The sequence below is a fragment of the Cherax quadricarinatus genome, chromosome 78 (genome assembly GCF_038502225.1).
Source record: "Cherax quadricarinatus isolate ZL_2023a chromosome 78, ASM3850222v1, whole genome shotgun sequence".
NCBI classification, from domain to species: Eukaryota; Metazoa; Arthropoda; class Malacostraca; order Decapoda; family Parastacidae; genus Cherax; species Cherax quadricarinatus.
In genome coordinates, this window is record NC_091369.1 from 21,462,644 (window position 1) to 21,481,149 (window position 18,506).

General features: G+C 47.4%; 1 protein-coding gene across 5 annotated transcripts in view; it reads right to left on the minus strand.

Moving 5' to 3' along the window:
• The window catches only part of LOC138855028 (uncharacterized), a 397,726-nt gene that overhangs the window by 19,650 nt on the left and 359,570 nt on the right, over positions 1-18,506 (minus strand). For all 5 annotated transcript variants that reach the window (XM_070101776.1, XM_070101773.1, XM_070101775.1 and 2 more), the window contains one exon: positions 2,951-3,180. In XM_070101776.1, coding sequence (XP_069957877.1) covers positions 2,951-3,180 — 230 coding nt within the window. The remainder of the gene's footprint in view (positions 1-2,950; positions 3,181-18,506) is intronic.

Below are 18,506 nucleotides of genomic sequence, written 5' to 3' on the forward strand. Positions count from 1 at the left end.
AATGAGGAGCTGATTAAAATATCGACTTGGATGACAGCCAATAAACTCACGCTTAACACTGACAAAACTTACTATATTATGTTTGGTAGCAGAGCAGGAGATGCACAAATTAACATTAAGATTAACAACACTCTAATTACCAGAAATAATGGGGGAAAATTCTTAGGCTTATACCTTGACAACAACCTGAATTTCAGCACCCATATCCAGCATATAACCAAAAAAGTATCCAAAACGGTTGGGATCCTCTCCAAGATACGATACTACGTGCCGCAAAATGCCCTTCTCACACTATACCACTCACTTATTTATCCATACCTCACCTATGCTATTTGTGCTTGGGGATCAACTGCAGCAACACACCTAAAGCCAATAATAACCCAACAAAAAGCTGCAGTAAGAATAATCACTAAATCCCATCCCTGGCAACACACCCCCCCACTCTTCATAGACCTAAACTTACTCCCAGTTCAGTACATCCACACTTACTACTGTGCAATCTACATCTACAGGGCCTTAAACTCTAATATCAACCTTGACTTAAAATGCTTTCTTGATAGTTGTGACAGAACCCACAGGCACAACACCAGACACAAACCTCTCTGCGACATTCCCCGTGTCCGACTAAACCTTTACAATAATTCAATGTATGTCAAAGGCCCTAAAATCTGGAATACCCTACCTGAGAACTCTAGAACTGCAGACACATTCATCACCTTCAAAACTACCATTAGAAAACATCTTATCTCCCTGATACACCCCGTCAACTAACTACACGAATACCACCTGGTGGTTCACACTTACACTCACTCACCCATTTGACCATAAACAGAAATATTAATCTCAATCTTAAAATAATGAATCCTGTGATACTCCAATACTGAAACTATGTACTGTGCCAAAACAAAAGCATTCACATTGCTAAACTCACAAACTAGTATTTAGTCACTTAGCCATAATACCAACTTACCTCATAATTTGTAATATTTTACAATTAAGAATAAAACTAAGTCTGCCCGAAATGCCTAGCCATGCTAAGCGTTCTAGTGGTACACTCTGTAATCACTATTTTACTACATGTAAACCACACAATAACCAAATTTCTGTAAACTCAGCATTGTAATCCTTATAGAGAATAAACTTTGAATTTGAATTTGAATAATTGATGACCGAGATGAAGGAAATTGTCAACTGTTTGTTATTAACTGATCAGTTTTTCAGAATTTTTTTTTTCGTGTTCATGTTCCCTCCGTATTCTGAGAATTTGACAGTAATGACCTGAGTGCACCAGATGCCTTTGCTGTTAATTTCACCTTGTATATATATATTTATTTCCTCAGAATCCGTAGAGTGCATGAATACAGATCGATCGATCAATTCCATCCATAATGTACAATGATTTGTTCGTATAAATTGTAATGCATTACGTTAAAACTCATTACATTAACACCCATTACAATGAAAGTCATTACAATGAAACTCATTACGTTAAAAGTGATTACGTTAACACCCATTACGTAAAACTCATTATGTTAACATCCATTATGATACCATCCATTAGTTCTAAGTTATATATGATTTGTTATTGTATAGAATCAGCCCAGAACCACCTGCCTGTTCAGCCTATAGCATAGTAGTGTATGTCGAGACGACATACGTAACATGACCGAGCTGTCAGCATAGTTGCTGATTCCCTTATATGTGTTATATAGATTAGCTGAGTATCATAGTACCATCCATGTGCTTTATATAGAAGCTCCCTATGCCGAGTGACTGTATGACGTCACGGGATACTGCTTGAGTCAGTGAGACGAGGTACCTCGCTCTCAGTCGGCGTATAGACATCCAGGCACTAACACGGCAGGCTGGGCCCATCCCTTCCTCATCACAGTCTGACAATATATAGTGTTACCATCCAACAAGTGAGTTTACCTTATCCATCTATCTCTTACCGAACCCCACACGACAGAGGGTGAAACACATCATAGGTAATGTTATTCCACTTACCTGAGTGTGAAACACGTCATAGGTAATGTTATGCCACCTACTTGAGGGTGAAACACTTCATAGGTAATGTTATTCCACCTACCTGAGGGTGAAACACTTCATAGGTAATGTTATACCATCTACCTGAGGGTGAAACACGTCATAGGTAATGTTATACCACCTACCTGAGGGTGAAACACTTCATAGGTAATGTTATACCATCTACCTGAGGGTGAAACACGTCATAGGTAATGTTATACCACCTACCTGAGGGTGAAACACTTCATAGGTAATGTTATACCATCTACCTGAGGGTGAAACACGTCATAGGTAATGTTATACCACCTACCTGAGGGTGAAACACTTCATAGGTAATGTTATACCATCTACCTGAGGGTGAAACACGTCATAGGTAATGTTATACCACCTACCTGAGGGTGAAACACGTCATAGGTAATGTTATACCACCTACCTGAGGGTGAAACACGTCATAGGTAATGTTATACCATCTACCTGAGGGTGAAACACGTCATAGGTAATGTTATACCACCTACCTGAGGGTGAAACACGTCATAGGTAATGTTATACCACCTACCTGAGGGTGAAACACGTCATAGGTAATGTTATACCACCTACCTGAGGGTGAAACACGTCATAGGTAATGTTATACCACCTACCTGAGGGTGAAACACGTCATAGGTAATGTTATACCACCTACCTGAGGGTGAAACACGTCATAGGTAATGTTATACCACCTACCTGAGGGTGAAACACGTCATAGGTAATGTTATACCACCTACCTGAGGGTGAAACACGTCATAGGTAATGTTATACCACCTACCTGAGGGTGAAACACTTCATAGGTAATGTTATACCACCTACCTGAGGGTGAAACACGTCATAGGTAATGTTATACCACCTACCTGAGGGTGAAACACGTCATAGGTAATGTTATACCACCTACCTGAGGGGATCAGTGTCCAAGTGAGGCTGGTAGATGAAGCGATGAACTATGTTAGTGTTTACGCAGATTTCCATTTCTTGAGCCAGCATCTGTAGTGGTTCTTCTAGGTAGTGAGGAACAGTGTATATTAAGTCTTCTTGCTTCATAAGTTGGTTGGTTTTCTTTATTGCTTGAATCAAGCTGTTCACTTCACTTTCCCGGCAATACACGAACACAAATGAAGGCAAGTTCTGAAGACAAGGAATTATAACATGTAATTCAATTTAACTTGTCTGAATCACATAACTAAATTTAGTCAACCAATCATATATTCAACTAAATCTTGATTTGTGCAATTGAAGTAATAATAGTTGGTACACTATCTACGACGGCTGAAGAAAATAATTATCGTTCAGTGATTTTTTTGGGTTTGAGTGTAATGCAGTTTTTATCCCAATTAATTATCACTGGGTCTCTGTACATGTGTAAGCATTGCTTAGCTTTCTAAGTTCAGAGTGTTTATAACTTGCAAAAAATTAAAGTCATATTTACTGGGAAAAAGCCAACATTACATAGAAGAATCTATATTTAACATTTCAAAAAGACAATTAAAAACTTAAATGAAATATAGTACGTCACTTTAAAAAATTAACTCCAACTTTTATCCTAAAATAGTTGTTCCAAATTAGTGTTAAAACGACATAACTCCTGACACCTTCCACCAGCTGCAACGTCACATCCTGACACCTTCCACCAGCTGCAACGTCACATCCTGACACCTTCCTCCAGCTGCAACGTCACATCCTGACACCTTCCACCAGCTGCAACGTCACATCCTGACACCTTCCTCCAGCTGCAACGTCACATCCTGACACCTTCCACCAGCTGCAACGTCACATCCTGACACCTTCCACCAGCTGCAACGTCACATCCTGACACCTTCCACCAGCTGCAACGTCACATCCTGACACCTTCCACCAGCTGCAACTTCACATACTGACACCTTCCTCCAGCTGCAACGTCACATCCTGACACCTTCCACCAGCTGCAACGTCACATACTGACACCTTCCTCCAGCTGCAACGTCACATCCTGACACCTTCCTCCAGCTGCAACGTCACATCCTGACACCTTCCACAAGCTGCAACGTCACATCCTGACACCTTCAACCAGCTGCAACGTCACATCCTGACACCTTCCACCAGCTGCAACGTCACATCCTGACACCTTCCACCAGCTGCAACGTCACATCCTGACACCTTCCACCAGCTGCAACGTCACATCCTGACACCTTCCACCAGCTGCAACGTCACATCCTGACACCTTCCACCAGCTGCAACGTCACATCCTGACACCTTCCACCAGCTGCAACGTCACATCCTGACACCTTCCACCAGCTGCAACGTCACATCCTGACACCTTCCACCAGCTGCAACGTCACATCCTGACACCTTCCACCAGCTGCAACGTCACATCCTGACACCTTCCTCCAGCTGCAACGTCACATCCTGACACCTTCCACCAGCTGCAACGTCACATACTGACACCTTTCTCCAGCTGCAACGTCACATCCTGACACCTTCCTCCAGCTGCAACGTCACATCCTGACACCTTCCACAAGCTGCAACGTCACATCCTGACACCTTCCACCAGCTGCAACGTCACATCCTGACACCTTCCACCAGCTGCAACGTCACATCCTGACACCTTCCACCAGCTGCAACGTCACATCCTGACACCTTCCACCAGCTGCAACGTCACATCCTGACACCTTCCACCAGCTGCAACGTCACATCCTGACACCTTCCACCAGCTGCAACGTCACATCCTGACACCTTCCACCAGCTGCAACGTCACATCCTGACACCTTCCACCAGCTGCAACGTCACATCCTGACACCTTCCACCAGCTGCAACGTCACATCCTGACACCTTCCACCAGCTGCAACGTCACATCCTGACACCTTCCACCAGCTGCAACGTCACATCCTGACACCTTCCACCAGCTGCAACGTCACATCCTGACACCTTCCACCAGCTGCAACGTCACATCCTGACACCTTCCACCAGTTGCAACGTCACATCCACATCCTGCAACGCCACATCCTAACACCTTCCACCAGCTGCAACGTCACATCCTGACACCTTCCACCAGCTGCAACGTCACATCCTGACACCTTCCTCCAGCTGCAACGTCACATCCTGACACACCTTCCTGACACCTTCCTCCAGCTGCAACGTCACATCCTGACACCTTCCACCAGCTGCAACGTCACATCCTGACACCTTCCACCAGCGTCAACGTCACATCCTGACACCTTCCACCAGCTGCAACGTCACATCCTGACACCTTCCACCAGCTGCAACGTCACATCCTGACACCTTCCACCAGCTGCAACGTCACATCCTGACACCTTCCACCAGCTGCAACGTCACATCCTGACACCTTCCACCAGCTGCAACGTCACATCCTGACACCTTCCACCAGCTGCAACGTCACATCCTGACACCTTCCTCCAGCTGCAACGTCACATCCTGACACCTTCCACCAGCTGCAACGTCACATCCTGACACCTTCCTCCAGCTGCAACGTCACATCCTGACACCTTCCTCCAGCTGCAACGTCACATCCTGACACCTTCCTCCAGCTGCAACGTCACATCCTGACACCTTCCACCAGCTGCAACGTCACATCCTGACACCTTCCACCAGCTGCAACGTCACATCCTGACACCTTCCACCAGCTGCAACGTCACATCCTGACACCTTCCACCAGCTGCAATGTCACATCCTGACACCTTCCTCCAGCTGCAACGTCACATCCTGACACCTTCCACCAGCTGAAACGTCACATCCTGACACCTTCCACCAGCTGCAACGTCACATCCTGACACCTTCCACCAGCTGCAACGTCACATCCTGACACCTTCCACCAGCTGGAACGTCACATCCTGACACCTTCCACCAGCTGCAACGTCACATCCTGACACCTTTCACCAGCTGCAACGTCACATCCTGACACCTTCAACCAGCTGCAAAGTCACATCCTGACACCTTCGACCAGCTGCAACGTCACATCCTGACACCTTCCACCAGCTGTAACGTCACATTATGACACCTTCCACCATCTGCAACGTCACATCCTGACACCTTCCACCAGCTGCAACGTCACATCCTGACACCTTCCACCAGCTGGAACGTCACATCCTGACACCTTCCTCCAGCTGAAACGTCACATCCTGACACCTTCCACCAGCTGAAACGACACATCCTGACACCTTCCACCAGCTGCAACGTCACATCATGACACCTTCCACCAGCTGCAACGTCACATCCTGACACCTTCCACGAGCTGCAACGTCACATACTGACATCTTCCACCAGCTGCAACGTCACATCCTGACACCTTCCACCAGCTGTAACGTCACATCCTGACACCTTCCACCAGCTGCAACGTCACATCCTGACACCTTCCACCAGCTGCAACGTCACATCCTGACACCTTCCACCAGCTGCAACGTCACATCCTGACACCTTCCACTAGCTGCAACGACACATCCTGACACCTTCCACCAGCTGCAACGTCACATCCTGACACCTTCCACCAGCTGCAACGTCACATCCTGACACCTTCCTCCAGGTGCAACGTCACATCCTGACACTTTCCACCAGCTGCAACGTCACATCCTGACACCTTCCACCAGCTGCAACGTCACATCCTGACACCTTCCACCATCTGCAACATCACATCCTGACACCTTCCTCTAGCTGGAACGTCACATCCTGACACCTTCCACCAGCTGCAACGTCACATCCTGACACCTTCCACCAGCTGCAACGTCACATCCTGACACCTTCCACCAGCTGCAACGTCACATCCTGACACCTTCCACCAGCTGCAAAGTCACATCCTGACACCTTCCTCCAGCTGCAACGTCACATCCTGACACCTTCCACCAGCTGCAACGTCACATCCTGACACCTTCCACCAGCTGCAACGTCACATCCTGACACCTTCCACCAGCTGCAAAGTCACATCCTGACACCTTCCACCAGCTGCAACGTCACATCCTGACACCATCCACCAGTTGCAACGTCATATCCTCCTGACACATTCCTCCAGCTGTAACGTCACATCCTCCTGACACCATCCTCCAGCTGCAACGTCACATCCTCCTGACACATTCCTCCAGTTGTAACGTCACATCCTCCTGACACCTTAATCCAGCTGCAACGTCACATCCTCCTGACACATTCCTTCAGTTGTAACGTCACATCCTCCTGACACCTTCCTCCAGCTGCAACGTCACATCCTGACACCTTCCACAAGCTGCAACGTCACATCCTGACACCTTCCACCAGCTGCAACGTCACATCCTGACACCTTCCACCAGCTGCAACGTCACATCCTGACACCTTCCAGCAGCTGCAACGTCACATCCTGACACCTTCCACCAGCTGCAACGTCACATCCTGACACCTTCCACCAGCTGCAACGTCACATCCTGACACCTTCCAACAGCTGCAACGTCACATCCTGACACCTTCCACCAGCTGCAACGTCACATCCTGACACCTTCCACCAGCTGCAACGTCACATCCTGACACCTTCCACCAGCTGCAACGTCACATCCTGACACCTTCCAACAGCTGCAACGTCACATCCTGACACCTTCCACCAGCTGCAACGTCACATCCTGACACCTTCCACCAGCTGCAACGTCACATCCTGACACCTTCCACCAGCTGCAACGTCACATCCTGACACCTTCCACCAGCTGCAACGTCACATCCTGACACCTTCCTCCAGCTGCAACGCCACATCCTAACACCTTCCACCAGCTGCAACGTCACATCCTGACACCTTCCACCAGCTGCAACGTCACATCCTGACACCTTCCTCCAGCTGCAACGTCACATCCTGACACTTTCCTCCAGCTGCAACGTCACATCCTGACACCTTCCTCCAGCTGCAACGTCACATCCTGACACCTTCCACCAGCTGCAACGTCAAATCCTGACACCTTCCACCAGCGTCAACGTCACATCCTGACACCTTCCACCAGCTGCAACGTCACATCCTGACACCTTGCACCAGCTGCAACGTCACATCCTGACACCTTCCACCAGCTGCAACATCACATCCTGACACCTTCCACCAGCTGCAACGTCACATCCTGACACCTTCCACCAGCTGCAACGTCACATCCTGACACATTCCACCAGCTGCAACGTCACATCCTGACACCTTCCACCAGCTGCAACGTCACATCCTGACACCTTCCTCCAGCTGCAACGTCACATCCTAGCACCTTCCACCAGCTGCAACGTCACATCCTGACACCTTCCACCAGCTGCAACGTCACATCCTGACACCTTCCTCCAGCTGCAACATCACATCCTGACACCTTCCACCAGCTGCAACGTCACATCCTGACACCTTCCACCAGCTGCAACGTCACATCCTGACACCTTCCACCAGCTGCAACGTCACATCCTGACACCTTCCACCAGCTGCAACGTCACATCCTGACACCTTCCACCAGCTGCAACGTCACATCCTGACACCTTCCAACAGCTGCAACGTCACATCCTGACACCTTCCACCAGCTGCAACGTCACATCCTGACACCTTCCACCAGCTGCAACGTCACATCCTGACACCTTCCACCAGCTGCAACGTCACATCCTGACACCTTCCACCAGCTGCAACGTCACATCCTGACACCTTCCACCAGCTGCAATGTCACATCCTGACACCTTCCTCCAGCTGCAACGTCACATCCTGACACCTTCCACCAGCTGAAACGTCACATCCTGACACCTTCCACCAGCTGCAACGTCACATCCTGACACCTTCCACCAGCTGCAACGTCACATCCTGACACCTTCCACCAGCTGGAACGTCACATCCTGACACCTTCCACCAGCTGCAACGTCACATCCTGACACCTTCCACCAGCTGCAACGTCACATCCTGACACCTTCCACCAGCTGCAAAGTCACATCCTGACACCTTCGACCAGCTGCAACGTCACATCCTGACACCTTCCACCAGCTGTAACGTCACATTATGACACCTTCCACCATCTGCAACGTCACATCCTGACACCTTCCACCAGCTGCAACGTCACATCCTGACACCTTCCACCAGCTGCAACGTCACATCCTGACACCTTCCTCCAGCTGAAACGTCACATGCGGACTCCGTCCACCAGCTGAAACGTCACATCATGACACCTTCCACCAGCTGCAACGTCACATCCTGACACCTTCCACCAGCTGCAACGTCACATCCTGACAACTTCCACCAGCTGCAACGTCACATCCTGACACCTTCCACGAGCTGCAACGTCACATACTGACATCTTCCACCAGCTGCAACGTCACATCCTGACACCTTCCACCAGCTGTAATGTCACATCCTGACACCTTCCACCAGCTGCAACGTCACATCCTGACACCTTCCACCAGCTGCAACGTCACATCCTGACACCTTCCACCAGCTGCAACGTCACATCCTGACACCTTCCACTAGCTGCAACGACACATCCTGACACCTTCCACCAGCTGCAACGTCACATCCTGACACCTTCCACCAGCTGCAACGTCACATCCTGACACCTTCCTCCAGCTGCAACGTCACATCCTGACACCTTCCACCAGCTGCAACGTCACATCCTGACACCTTCCACCAGCTGCAACGTCACATCCTGACACCTTCCACCAGCTGCAACATCACATCCTGACACCTTCCACTAGCTGGAACGTCACATCCTGACACCTTCCACCAGCTGCAACGTCACATCCTGACACCTTCCACCAGCTGCAACGTCACATCCTGACACCTTCCACCAGCTGCAACGTCACATCCTGACACCTTCCACCAGCTGCAACGTCACATCCTGACACCTTCCACCAGCTGCAACGTCACATCCTGACACCTTCCACCAGCTGCAACATCACATCCTGACACCTTCCACTAGCTGGAACGTCACATCCTGACACCATCCACCAGCTGCAACGTCACATCCTGACACCTTCCACCAGCTGCAACGTCACATCCTGACACCATCCTCCAGTTGCAACGTCATATCCTCCTGACACCATCCTCCAGCTGCAACGTCACATCCTCGTGACACATTCCTCCAGTTGTAACGTCACATCCTCCTGACACCTTAATCCAGCTGCAACGTCACATCCCCCTGACACCATCCTCCAGCTGCAACGTCACATCCTCCTGACACATTCCTCCAACTGTAACGTCATATCCTCCTGACACCATCCTCCACCGGCAACGTCACATCCTACTGACACATTCCTCCAGCTGTAACGTCACATCCTCCTGACACCTTACTCCAGCTGCAACGTCACATCCCCCTGACACCATCCTCCAGCTGCAACGTCACATCCTCCTGACACATTCCTCCAGCTGTAACGTCACATCCTCCTGACACCTTACTCCAGATGCAACGTCACATCCCCCTGACACCATCCTCCAGCTGTAACATCACATCCTTCTGACACCATTGTCCATTTAAGACCTTGTCGTCCAGCGTAAGACCTTGTTGTCCAGAGTAAACACTTGTTGTCCAGTGTAAGACCTTGTTGTCCAGAGTAAGACCTTGTTGTCCAGTGTAAGACCTTGTCGTCCAGTGTAAGACCTTGTTGTCCAGTGTAAGACCTTGTTGTCCAGTGTAAGACCTTGTTGTCCAGTGTAAGACCTTGTTGTCCAGCGTAAGACCTTGTTGTCCAGCGTAAGACCTTGTCGTCCAGAGTAAGAACTTGTTGTCCAGTGTAAGACCTTCTCGTCCAGTGTAAGACCTTGTTGTCCAGTGTAAGACCTTGTTGTCCAGCGTAAGACCTTGTTGTCCAGCGTAAGACCTTGTTGTCCAGTGTAAGACCTTGTTATCCATTGTAAGACCTTGTTGTCCAGTGTAAGACCTTGTTGTCCAGAGTAAGACCTTGTTGTCCAGTGTAAGACCTTGTCGTCCAGTGTAAGACCTTGTTGTCCAGTGTAAGACCTTGTTGTCCAGTGTAAGACCATGTTGTAAAGTGTTAGACCTTGCTGTCCAGAGAAAGACCTTGTTGCCCAGAGTAAGACCTTGTTGTCCAGTATAAGACCTTGTTGTCCAGTGTAAGACCTTGTTGTCCAGAGTAAGACCATGTTTTCCAGTGTAAGACCTTGTTGTCCAGTGTAAGACCTTGTTGTCCAGTGTAAGACCTTGTTGTCCAGTGAAAGACCTTGTTGTCCAGTGTAAGTCATTGTTGTCCAGTGTAAGACCTTGTTGTACTGTGTAAGACCTTGTTGTCCAGTGTAAGTCATTGTTGTCCAGTGTAAGACCTTGTTGTCCAGTGTAAGACCTTGTTGTCCAGTGAAAGACCTTGTTGTCCAGTGTAAGACCTTGTCAACCAGTGTAAGACCTTGTTGTCCAGTGTAAGAACTTGTCGTCCAGTGTAAGACCTTGTCGTCCAGTGTAAGACCTAGTTGTCCAGTGTAAGACCTTGTCGTCCAGTGTAAGACCTAGTTGTCCAGTGTAAGACCTTGTTGTCCAGGGTAAGACCTTGTTGTCCAGTATAAGACCTAGTTGTCCAGTGTAAGACCTTGTTGTCCAGTGTAAGACCTTGTTGTCCTGTGTAAGACCTTGTTGTCCAGTGAAAGACCTTGTCGTCCAGTGTAAGACCTTGTTGTCCAATGTAAGACCTTGTTGTCCAGTGAAAGACCTAGTTGTCCAGTGCAAGACCTTGTCGTCCAGTGAAAGACCTTGTTGTCCAGTGGAAGACCTTGTTGTCCAGCGTAAGACCTTGTTGTCCAGTGTAAGACCTTCTTGTCCAGTGTAAGACCATGTTGTCAATTGTAAGACCTTGTTGTCCAGTGTAAGACCTTGTCGTCCAGTGTAAGACCTTGTTGTCCTGTGTAAGACCTTGTTGTCCAGTGAAAGACCTTGTCGTCCTGTGTAAGACCTTGTCGCCCAGTGTAAGACATTGTTGTCCAGTGTAAGACCTTGTTGTCCAGTGTAAGACCTTGTTGTCCAGTGTAAGACCTAGTTGTCCAGTGTAAGACCTTGTTGTCCAGTGTAAGACCTTGTTGTCCAGTGTAAGACCTTGTTGTCCAGTGTAAGACCTTGTCGTCCAGTGTAAGACCTTGTTGTCCAGTGTAAGACCTTGTTGTCCAGTGTAAGACCTTGTCGTCCTGTGTACGACCTTGTTGTAGAGAGTAAGACCTTGTTGTCCAGTGTAAGACCTTGTTGTCCAGTGTAAGACCTTGTTGTCCAGTGTAAGACCTTGTTGTCCTGTGAAAGACCTGTTGTCCAGTGTAAGACCTAGTTGTCCAGTGTAAGACCTTGTCGTCCAGTGTAAGACCTAGTTGTCCAGTGTAAGACCTAGTTGTCCAGTGTAAGACCTCGTTGTCCAGAGTAAGACCTTGTTGTCCAGAGTAACACCTTGTTGTCCAGTGTAAGACCTTTGACGTCCAGTGAAAGACCTGTTGTCCAGTGTAAGACCTTGTTGTCCAGTGTAAGACCTTGTCGTCCAGCGTAAGACCTTGTCGTCCAGTGTAAGACCTTGTTGTCCAGTGTAAGACCTTGTTGTCCAGTGTAAGAACTTGTTGTCCAGAGCAAGACCTTGCTGTCAAGAGAAAGACCTTGTTGTCCAGAGTAAGACCTTGCTGTCCAGAGAAAGACCTTGTTGTCCAGAGTAAGACCTTGTTGTCCAGTGTAAGACCTTGTTGTCCAGTGTAAGACCTTGTTGTCCAGAGTAAGACCAAAATGTCCAGTGTAAGACCTTGTTGTCCAGTGTAAGAACTTGTTGTCCAGTGTAAGACCTTGTTGTCCAGTGAAAGAACTTGTTGTCCAGTGTAAGTCATTGTTGTCCAGTGTAAGACCTTGTTGTCCAGTGTAAGACCTTGTTGTCCAGTATAAGTCATTGTTGTCCAGTGTAAGACCTTGTTGTCCAGTGTAAGAACTTGTTGTCCAGTGTAAGACCTTGTTGTCCAGTGTAAGAACTAGTTGTCCAGCGTAAGACCTTGTCGTCCAGTGTAAGACCTAGTTGTTCAGTGTAAGACCTTGTTGACCAGTGTAAGACCTTGTTGTCCAGTGTAAGACCTTGTCGTCCAGTGTAAGACCTTGTTGTCCAGTGTTAGACCTTGCTGTCCAGTTTAAGACCTAGTTGTCCAGTTTAAGACCTTGTTGTCCAGTGTAAGACCTTGTTGTCCAGTGTAAGACCTTGTCGTCCAGAGTAAGACCTAGTAGTCCAGTGTAAGACCTTGTTGTCCTGTGTAAGACTTTGTTGTCCAGTGAAAATCCTTGTCGTCCTGTGTAATACCTTGTCGTCCAGTGTAAGACCTTGTTGTCCAGTGTATGACCTTGTTGTCCAGTGTAAACCCTTGTTGTCCATTGAAAGACCTTGTTGTCCAGTGTAAGACCTAGTTGTCCAGTTTAAGACCTTGTTGTCCAGTGTAAGACCTTGTTGTCCAGTGTAAGACCTTGTCGTCCAGAGTAAGACCTAGTAGTCCAGTGTAAGACCTTGTTGTCCAGTGTAAGACCTTGTCGTCCAGTGTAAGACCTAGTTGTCCAGCGTAAGACCTTGTTGTCCAGTGTAAGACCTTGTTGTCCAGTGAAAAACCTAGTTGTCCAGTGTAAGACCTTGTCGTCCAGTGTAAGACCTTTTTGTTCAGTGTAAGGCCTAGTTGTCCAGTGTAAGACCTTGTTGTCCAGTATAAGACCTTGTCGTCCAGTGTAAGACCTTGTTGTCCAGTGAAAAACCTAGTTGTCCAGTGTAAGACCTTGTCGTCCAGTGTAAGACCTTTTTGTCCAGTGTAAGACCTAGTTGTCCTGCGTAAGACCTTGTTGTCAAGTGTAAGACCTAGTTGTCCAGTGTAAGACCTTGTTGTCCAGTGTAAGACCTTGTTGTCCAGTGTAAGACCTTGTCGTTCAGTGTAAGACCTTGTTGTCCTGTGTAAGACCTTGTTGTCCAGTGTAAGACCTTGTTGTCCAGTGTAACACCTTGTCGTCCACTGTAAGACATTGATGTCCAGCGTAAGACCTTGTGGTCCAGTGTAAGACCTTGTTGTCCAGTGTAAGACCTTGTTGTCCAGTGTAAGACCTTGTTGTCAAGTGTAAGACCTTCTCGTCCAGTGAAAGACCTAGTTGTCCAGTGTAAGACCTTGTTGTCCTGTGTAAGACCTAGTTGTCCAGTGTAAGACCTTGTTGTCCAGTGTAAGAACTAGTTGTCCAGTGTAAGACCTTCTCGTCCAGTGAAAGACCTAGTTGTCCAGTGTAAGACCTTGTTGTCCAGTGTAAGACCTTGTTGTCCAGTGTAAGACATTGTTGTATAGTGTAAGACCTTGTCGTCCAGTGTAAGACCTTGTTGTCCAGTGTAAGACCTAGTTGTCCAGTGTAAGACCATGTCGTCCAGTGTAAGACCTAGTCGTCCAGTGTAAGACCTTGTTGTCCAGTGAAAGACCTTGTTGTCCAGTGTAAGACCTAGTTGTCCAGTGTAAGACCTTGTTGTCCAGTGTAAGACCTTGTTGTCCAGTGTAAGACCTTGTCGTCCAGTGTAAGACCTTGTTGTCCAGTGTAAGACCTTGTTGTCCAGTATAAGACCTCGCTGTCCAGTGTAAGACTTTGTTGTCCAGTGTAAGACCTTGTTGTCCAGTGTAAGACCATGTTGTCCAGTGTAATACCTTGTTGTCCAGTGTAAGACCTTGTTGTCCAGTGTAAGACCTAGCTGTCCAGTGTAAGACTTTGTTGTCCAGTTTAAGACCTTGTTGTCCAGTGTAAGATCTTGTTGTCCAGTGTTAGACCTAGTTGTCCAGTGTAAGACCTAGTTGTCCAGTGTAAAACCTTGTTCTCTAGTGTAAGATCTTGTTGTCCAGTGTAAGACCTTGTTGTCCAGTGCAAGACCTAGTTGTCCAGTGTAAGACCTTGTTGTCCAGGGTAAGACCTTGTTGTCCAGTGTAAGACCTTGTTGTCCAGTATAAGACCTTGTTGTCCAGTGTAAGACCTTGTTCTCCTGTGTAAGACTTTGGTGTCCAGTGTAAGACCTTTTTGTCCAGTGAAAGACCTTGTTGTCCAGTGTAAGACCTTGTTGTCCAGTGTAAGAGCTTGTTGTCCAGTGTAAGACCTTGTTGTCCTGTGTAAGACTTTGTTGTCCAGTGTAAGACCTTGTTGTCCAGTGTAAGACCTTGTTGTCCAGTGTAAGACCTTGTTGTCCAGTGTAAGACCTTGTTGTCCAGTGTAAGACCTTGTTGTCCTGTGTAAGACCTTGTTGTCCAGTGTAAGACCTTGTTGTCCAGTGTAAGACCTTGTTGTCCAGTGTAAGACCTTGTTGTCCAGTGTAAGTCATTGTTGTCCAGTGCAAAACCTTGTTGTCCAGCGTAAGACCTTGTTGTCCAGTGTAAGACCTTGTTGTCCTGTGTAAGACCTTGTTGTCCAGTGTAAGACCTTGTTGTCCAGCGTAAGAACTTGTTGTCCAGTGTAAGACTTTGTTGTCCTGTGTAAAACCTTGTTGTCCAGTGTAAGACCTTGTTGTCCAGTGTAAGACCTTGTTGTCCAGTGGAAGACCTTGTTGTCCTGTGTAAGACCTTGTTGTCCAGTGTAAGTCATTGTTGTCCAGTGTAAGACCTTGTTGTCCAGCGTAAGACCTTGTTGTCCAGTGTAAGACCTTGTTGTCCAGTGTAAGACCTTGTTGTCCAGTGTAAGACCTTGTTGTCCAGTGTTTGATCTTGCTGTCCAGTTTAAGACCTTGTTGTCCAGTGTAAGACCTTGTCGTCCAGTGTAAGACCTTGTTGTCCTGTGTAAGACCTTGTTGTCCAGTGAAAGACCTTGTCGTCCTGTGTAATACCTTGTCGTCCAGTGTCAGACCTTGTTGTCCATTGTATGACCTTGTTGTCCAGTGTAAGACCTTGTTGTCCATTGAAAGACCTTGTTGTCCAGTGTAAGACCTAGTTGTCCAGTGTAAGACCTTGTCGTCCAGAGTAAGACCTAGTAGTCCAGTGTAAGACCTTGTTGTCCAGTGTAAGACCTTGTCGTCCAGTGTAAAACCTAGTTGTCCAGCGTAAGACCTTGTTGTCCAGTGTAAGACCTTGTTGTCCAGTGAAAAACCTAGTTGTCCAGTGTAAGACCTTGTCGTCCAGTGTAAGACCTTTTTGTCCAGTGTAAGACCTAGTTGTCCAGTGTAAGACCTTGTTGTCCAGTAAAAGAGCTTGTCGTCCAGTGTAAGACCTTGTTGTCCAGCGTAAGACCTTGTTGTCCAGCGTAAGTCCTTGTCGTCCAGAGTAAGAACTTGTTGTCCAGTGTAAGACCTTCTCGTCCAGTGTAAGTCATTGTTGTCCAGTGTAAGACCTTGTTGTCCAGCGTAAGACCTTGTTGTCCAGTGTAAGACCTTGTTGTCCAGTGTAAGACCTTGTTGTCCAGTGTAAGACCTTGTTGTCCAGAGTAAGACCTTGTTGTTCAGAGTAAGACCTTGTTGTCCAGTGTAAGACCTTGTTGTCCAGTGTAAGACCTTGTTGTCCAGTGTAAGACCTTGTTGTCCAGTGTAAGACCTTGTTGTAAAGTGAAAGACCTTGTTGTCCAGAGTAAGACCTTGTTGTCCAGTGTAAGACCTTGTTGTCCAGTGTAAGACCTTGTTGTCCAGTGTAAGACCTTGTTGTCCAGTGTAAGACCTTGTTGTCCAGTGTAAGACCTTGTTGTCCAGTGTAAGACCTTGTTGTCCAGTGTAAGACCTTGTTGTCCAGTGAAAGACCTTGTTGTCCAGTGTAAGTCATTGTTGTCCAGTGTAAGACCTTGTTGTCCAGTGTAAGACCTTGTTGTCCAGTGTAAGACCTTGTTGTCCAGTGTAAGACCTTGTTGTCCAGTGTAAGACCTTGTTGTCCAGTGTAAGACCTTGTTGTCCAGTGTAAGACCTTGTTGTCCAGTGTAAGACCTTGTCGTCCAGTGTAAGACCTTGTCGTCCAGTGTAAGACCTTGTTGTCCAGTGTAAGACCTTGTCGTCCAGTGTAAGACCTTGTTGTCCAGTGTAAGACCTTGTTGTCCAGTGTAAGACCTTGTTGTCCAGTGTAAGACCTTGTTGTCCAGTGTAAGACCTTGTTGTCCAGTGTAAGACCTTGTTGTCCAGTGTAAGACCTTGTTGTCCAGTGTAAGACCTTGTTGTCCAGTGTAAGACCTTGTTGTCCAGTGTAAGACCTTGTTGTCCAGTGTAAGACCTTGTTGTCCAGTGTAAGACCTTGTTGTCCAGTGTAAGACCTTGTTGTCCAGTGTAAGACCTTGTACAGCGTAAGACCTTGTTGTCCAGTGTAAGACCTTGTTGTCCAGTGTAAGACCTTGTTGTCCAGTGTAAGACCTTGTTGTCCAGTGTAAGACCTTGTTGTCCAGTGTAAGACCTTGTTGTCCAGTGTAAGACCTTGTCGTCCAGTGTAAGACCTTGTTGTCCAGTGTAAGACCTTGTTGTCCAGTGTAAGACCTTGTTGTCCAGTGTAAGACCTTGTCGTCCAGTGTAAGACCTTGTTGTCCAGTGTAAGACCTTGTTGTCCAGTGTAAGACCTTGTTGTCCAGTGTAAGACCTTGTTGTCCAGTGTAAGACCTTGTTGTCCAGTGTAAGACCTTGTTGTCCAGTGTAAGACCTTGTTGTCCAGTGTAAGACCTTGTTGTCCAGTGTAAGACCTAGTTGTCGAGTTTAAGACCTTGTTGTCCAGTGTAAGACCTTGTTGTCCAGTGTAAGACCTTGTTGTCCAGTGTAAGACCTTGTTGTCCAGTGTAAGACCTTGTTGTCCAGTGTAAGACCTTGTTGTCCAGTGTAAGACCTTGTCGTCCAGTGTAAGACCTAGTTGTCCAGTGTAAGACCTTGTTGTCCAGTGTAAGACCTTGTTGTCCAGTGTAAGACCTTGTTGTCCAGTGTAAGACCTTGTTGTCCAGTGTAAGACCTTGACGTCCAGTGAAAGACTTGTTGTCCAGTGTAAGACCTTGTTGTCCAGTGTAAGACCTTGTCGTCCAGTGTAAGACCTTGTCGTCCAGTGTAAGACCTTGTTGTCCAGTGTAAGACCTTGTTGTCCAGTGTAAGACCTTGTTGTCCAGTGTAAGACCTTGTTGTCCAGTGTAAGACCTTGTTGTCCAGTGTAAGACCTTGTTGTCCAGTGAAAGACCTTGTTGTCCAGTGTAAGACCTTGTTGTCCAGTGTAAGACCTTGTTGTCCAGTGTAAGACCTTGTTGTCCAGTGTAAGACCAAGCTGTCCAGTGTAAGACCTTGTTGTCCAGTGTAAGACCTTGTTGTCCAGTGTAAGACCTTGTTGTCCAGTGTAAGACCTTGTTGTCCAGTGTAAGACCTTGTTGTCCAGTGTAAGACCTTGTTGTCCAGTGTAAGACCTTGTTGTCCAGTGTAAGACCTTGTTGTCCAGTGTAAGACCTTGTTGTCCAGTGTAAGACCTTGTTGTCCAGTGTAAGACCTTGTTGTCCAGTGTAAGAAGTAGTTGTCCAGCGTAAGACCTTGTCGTCCAGTGTAAGACCTAGTTGTTCAGTGTAAGACCTTGTTGAACAGTGTAAGACCTTGTTGTCCAGTGTAAGACCTTGACCTTGTCGTCCACT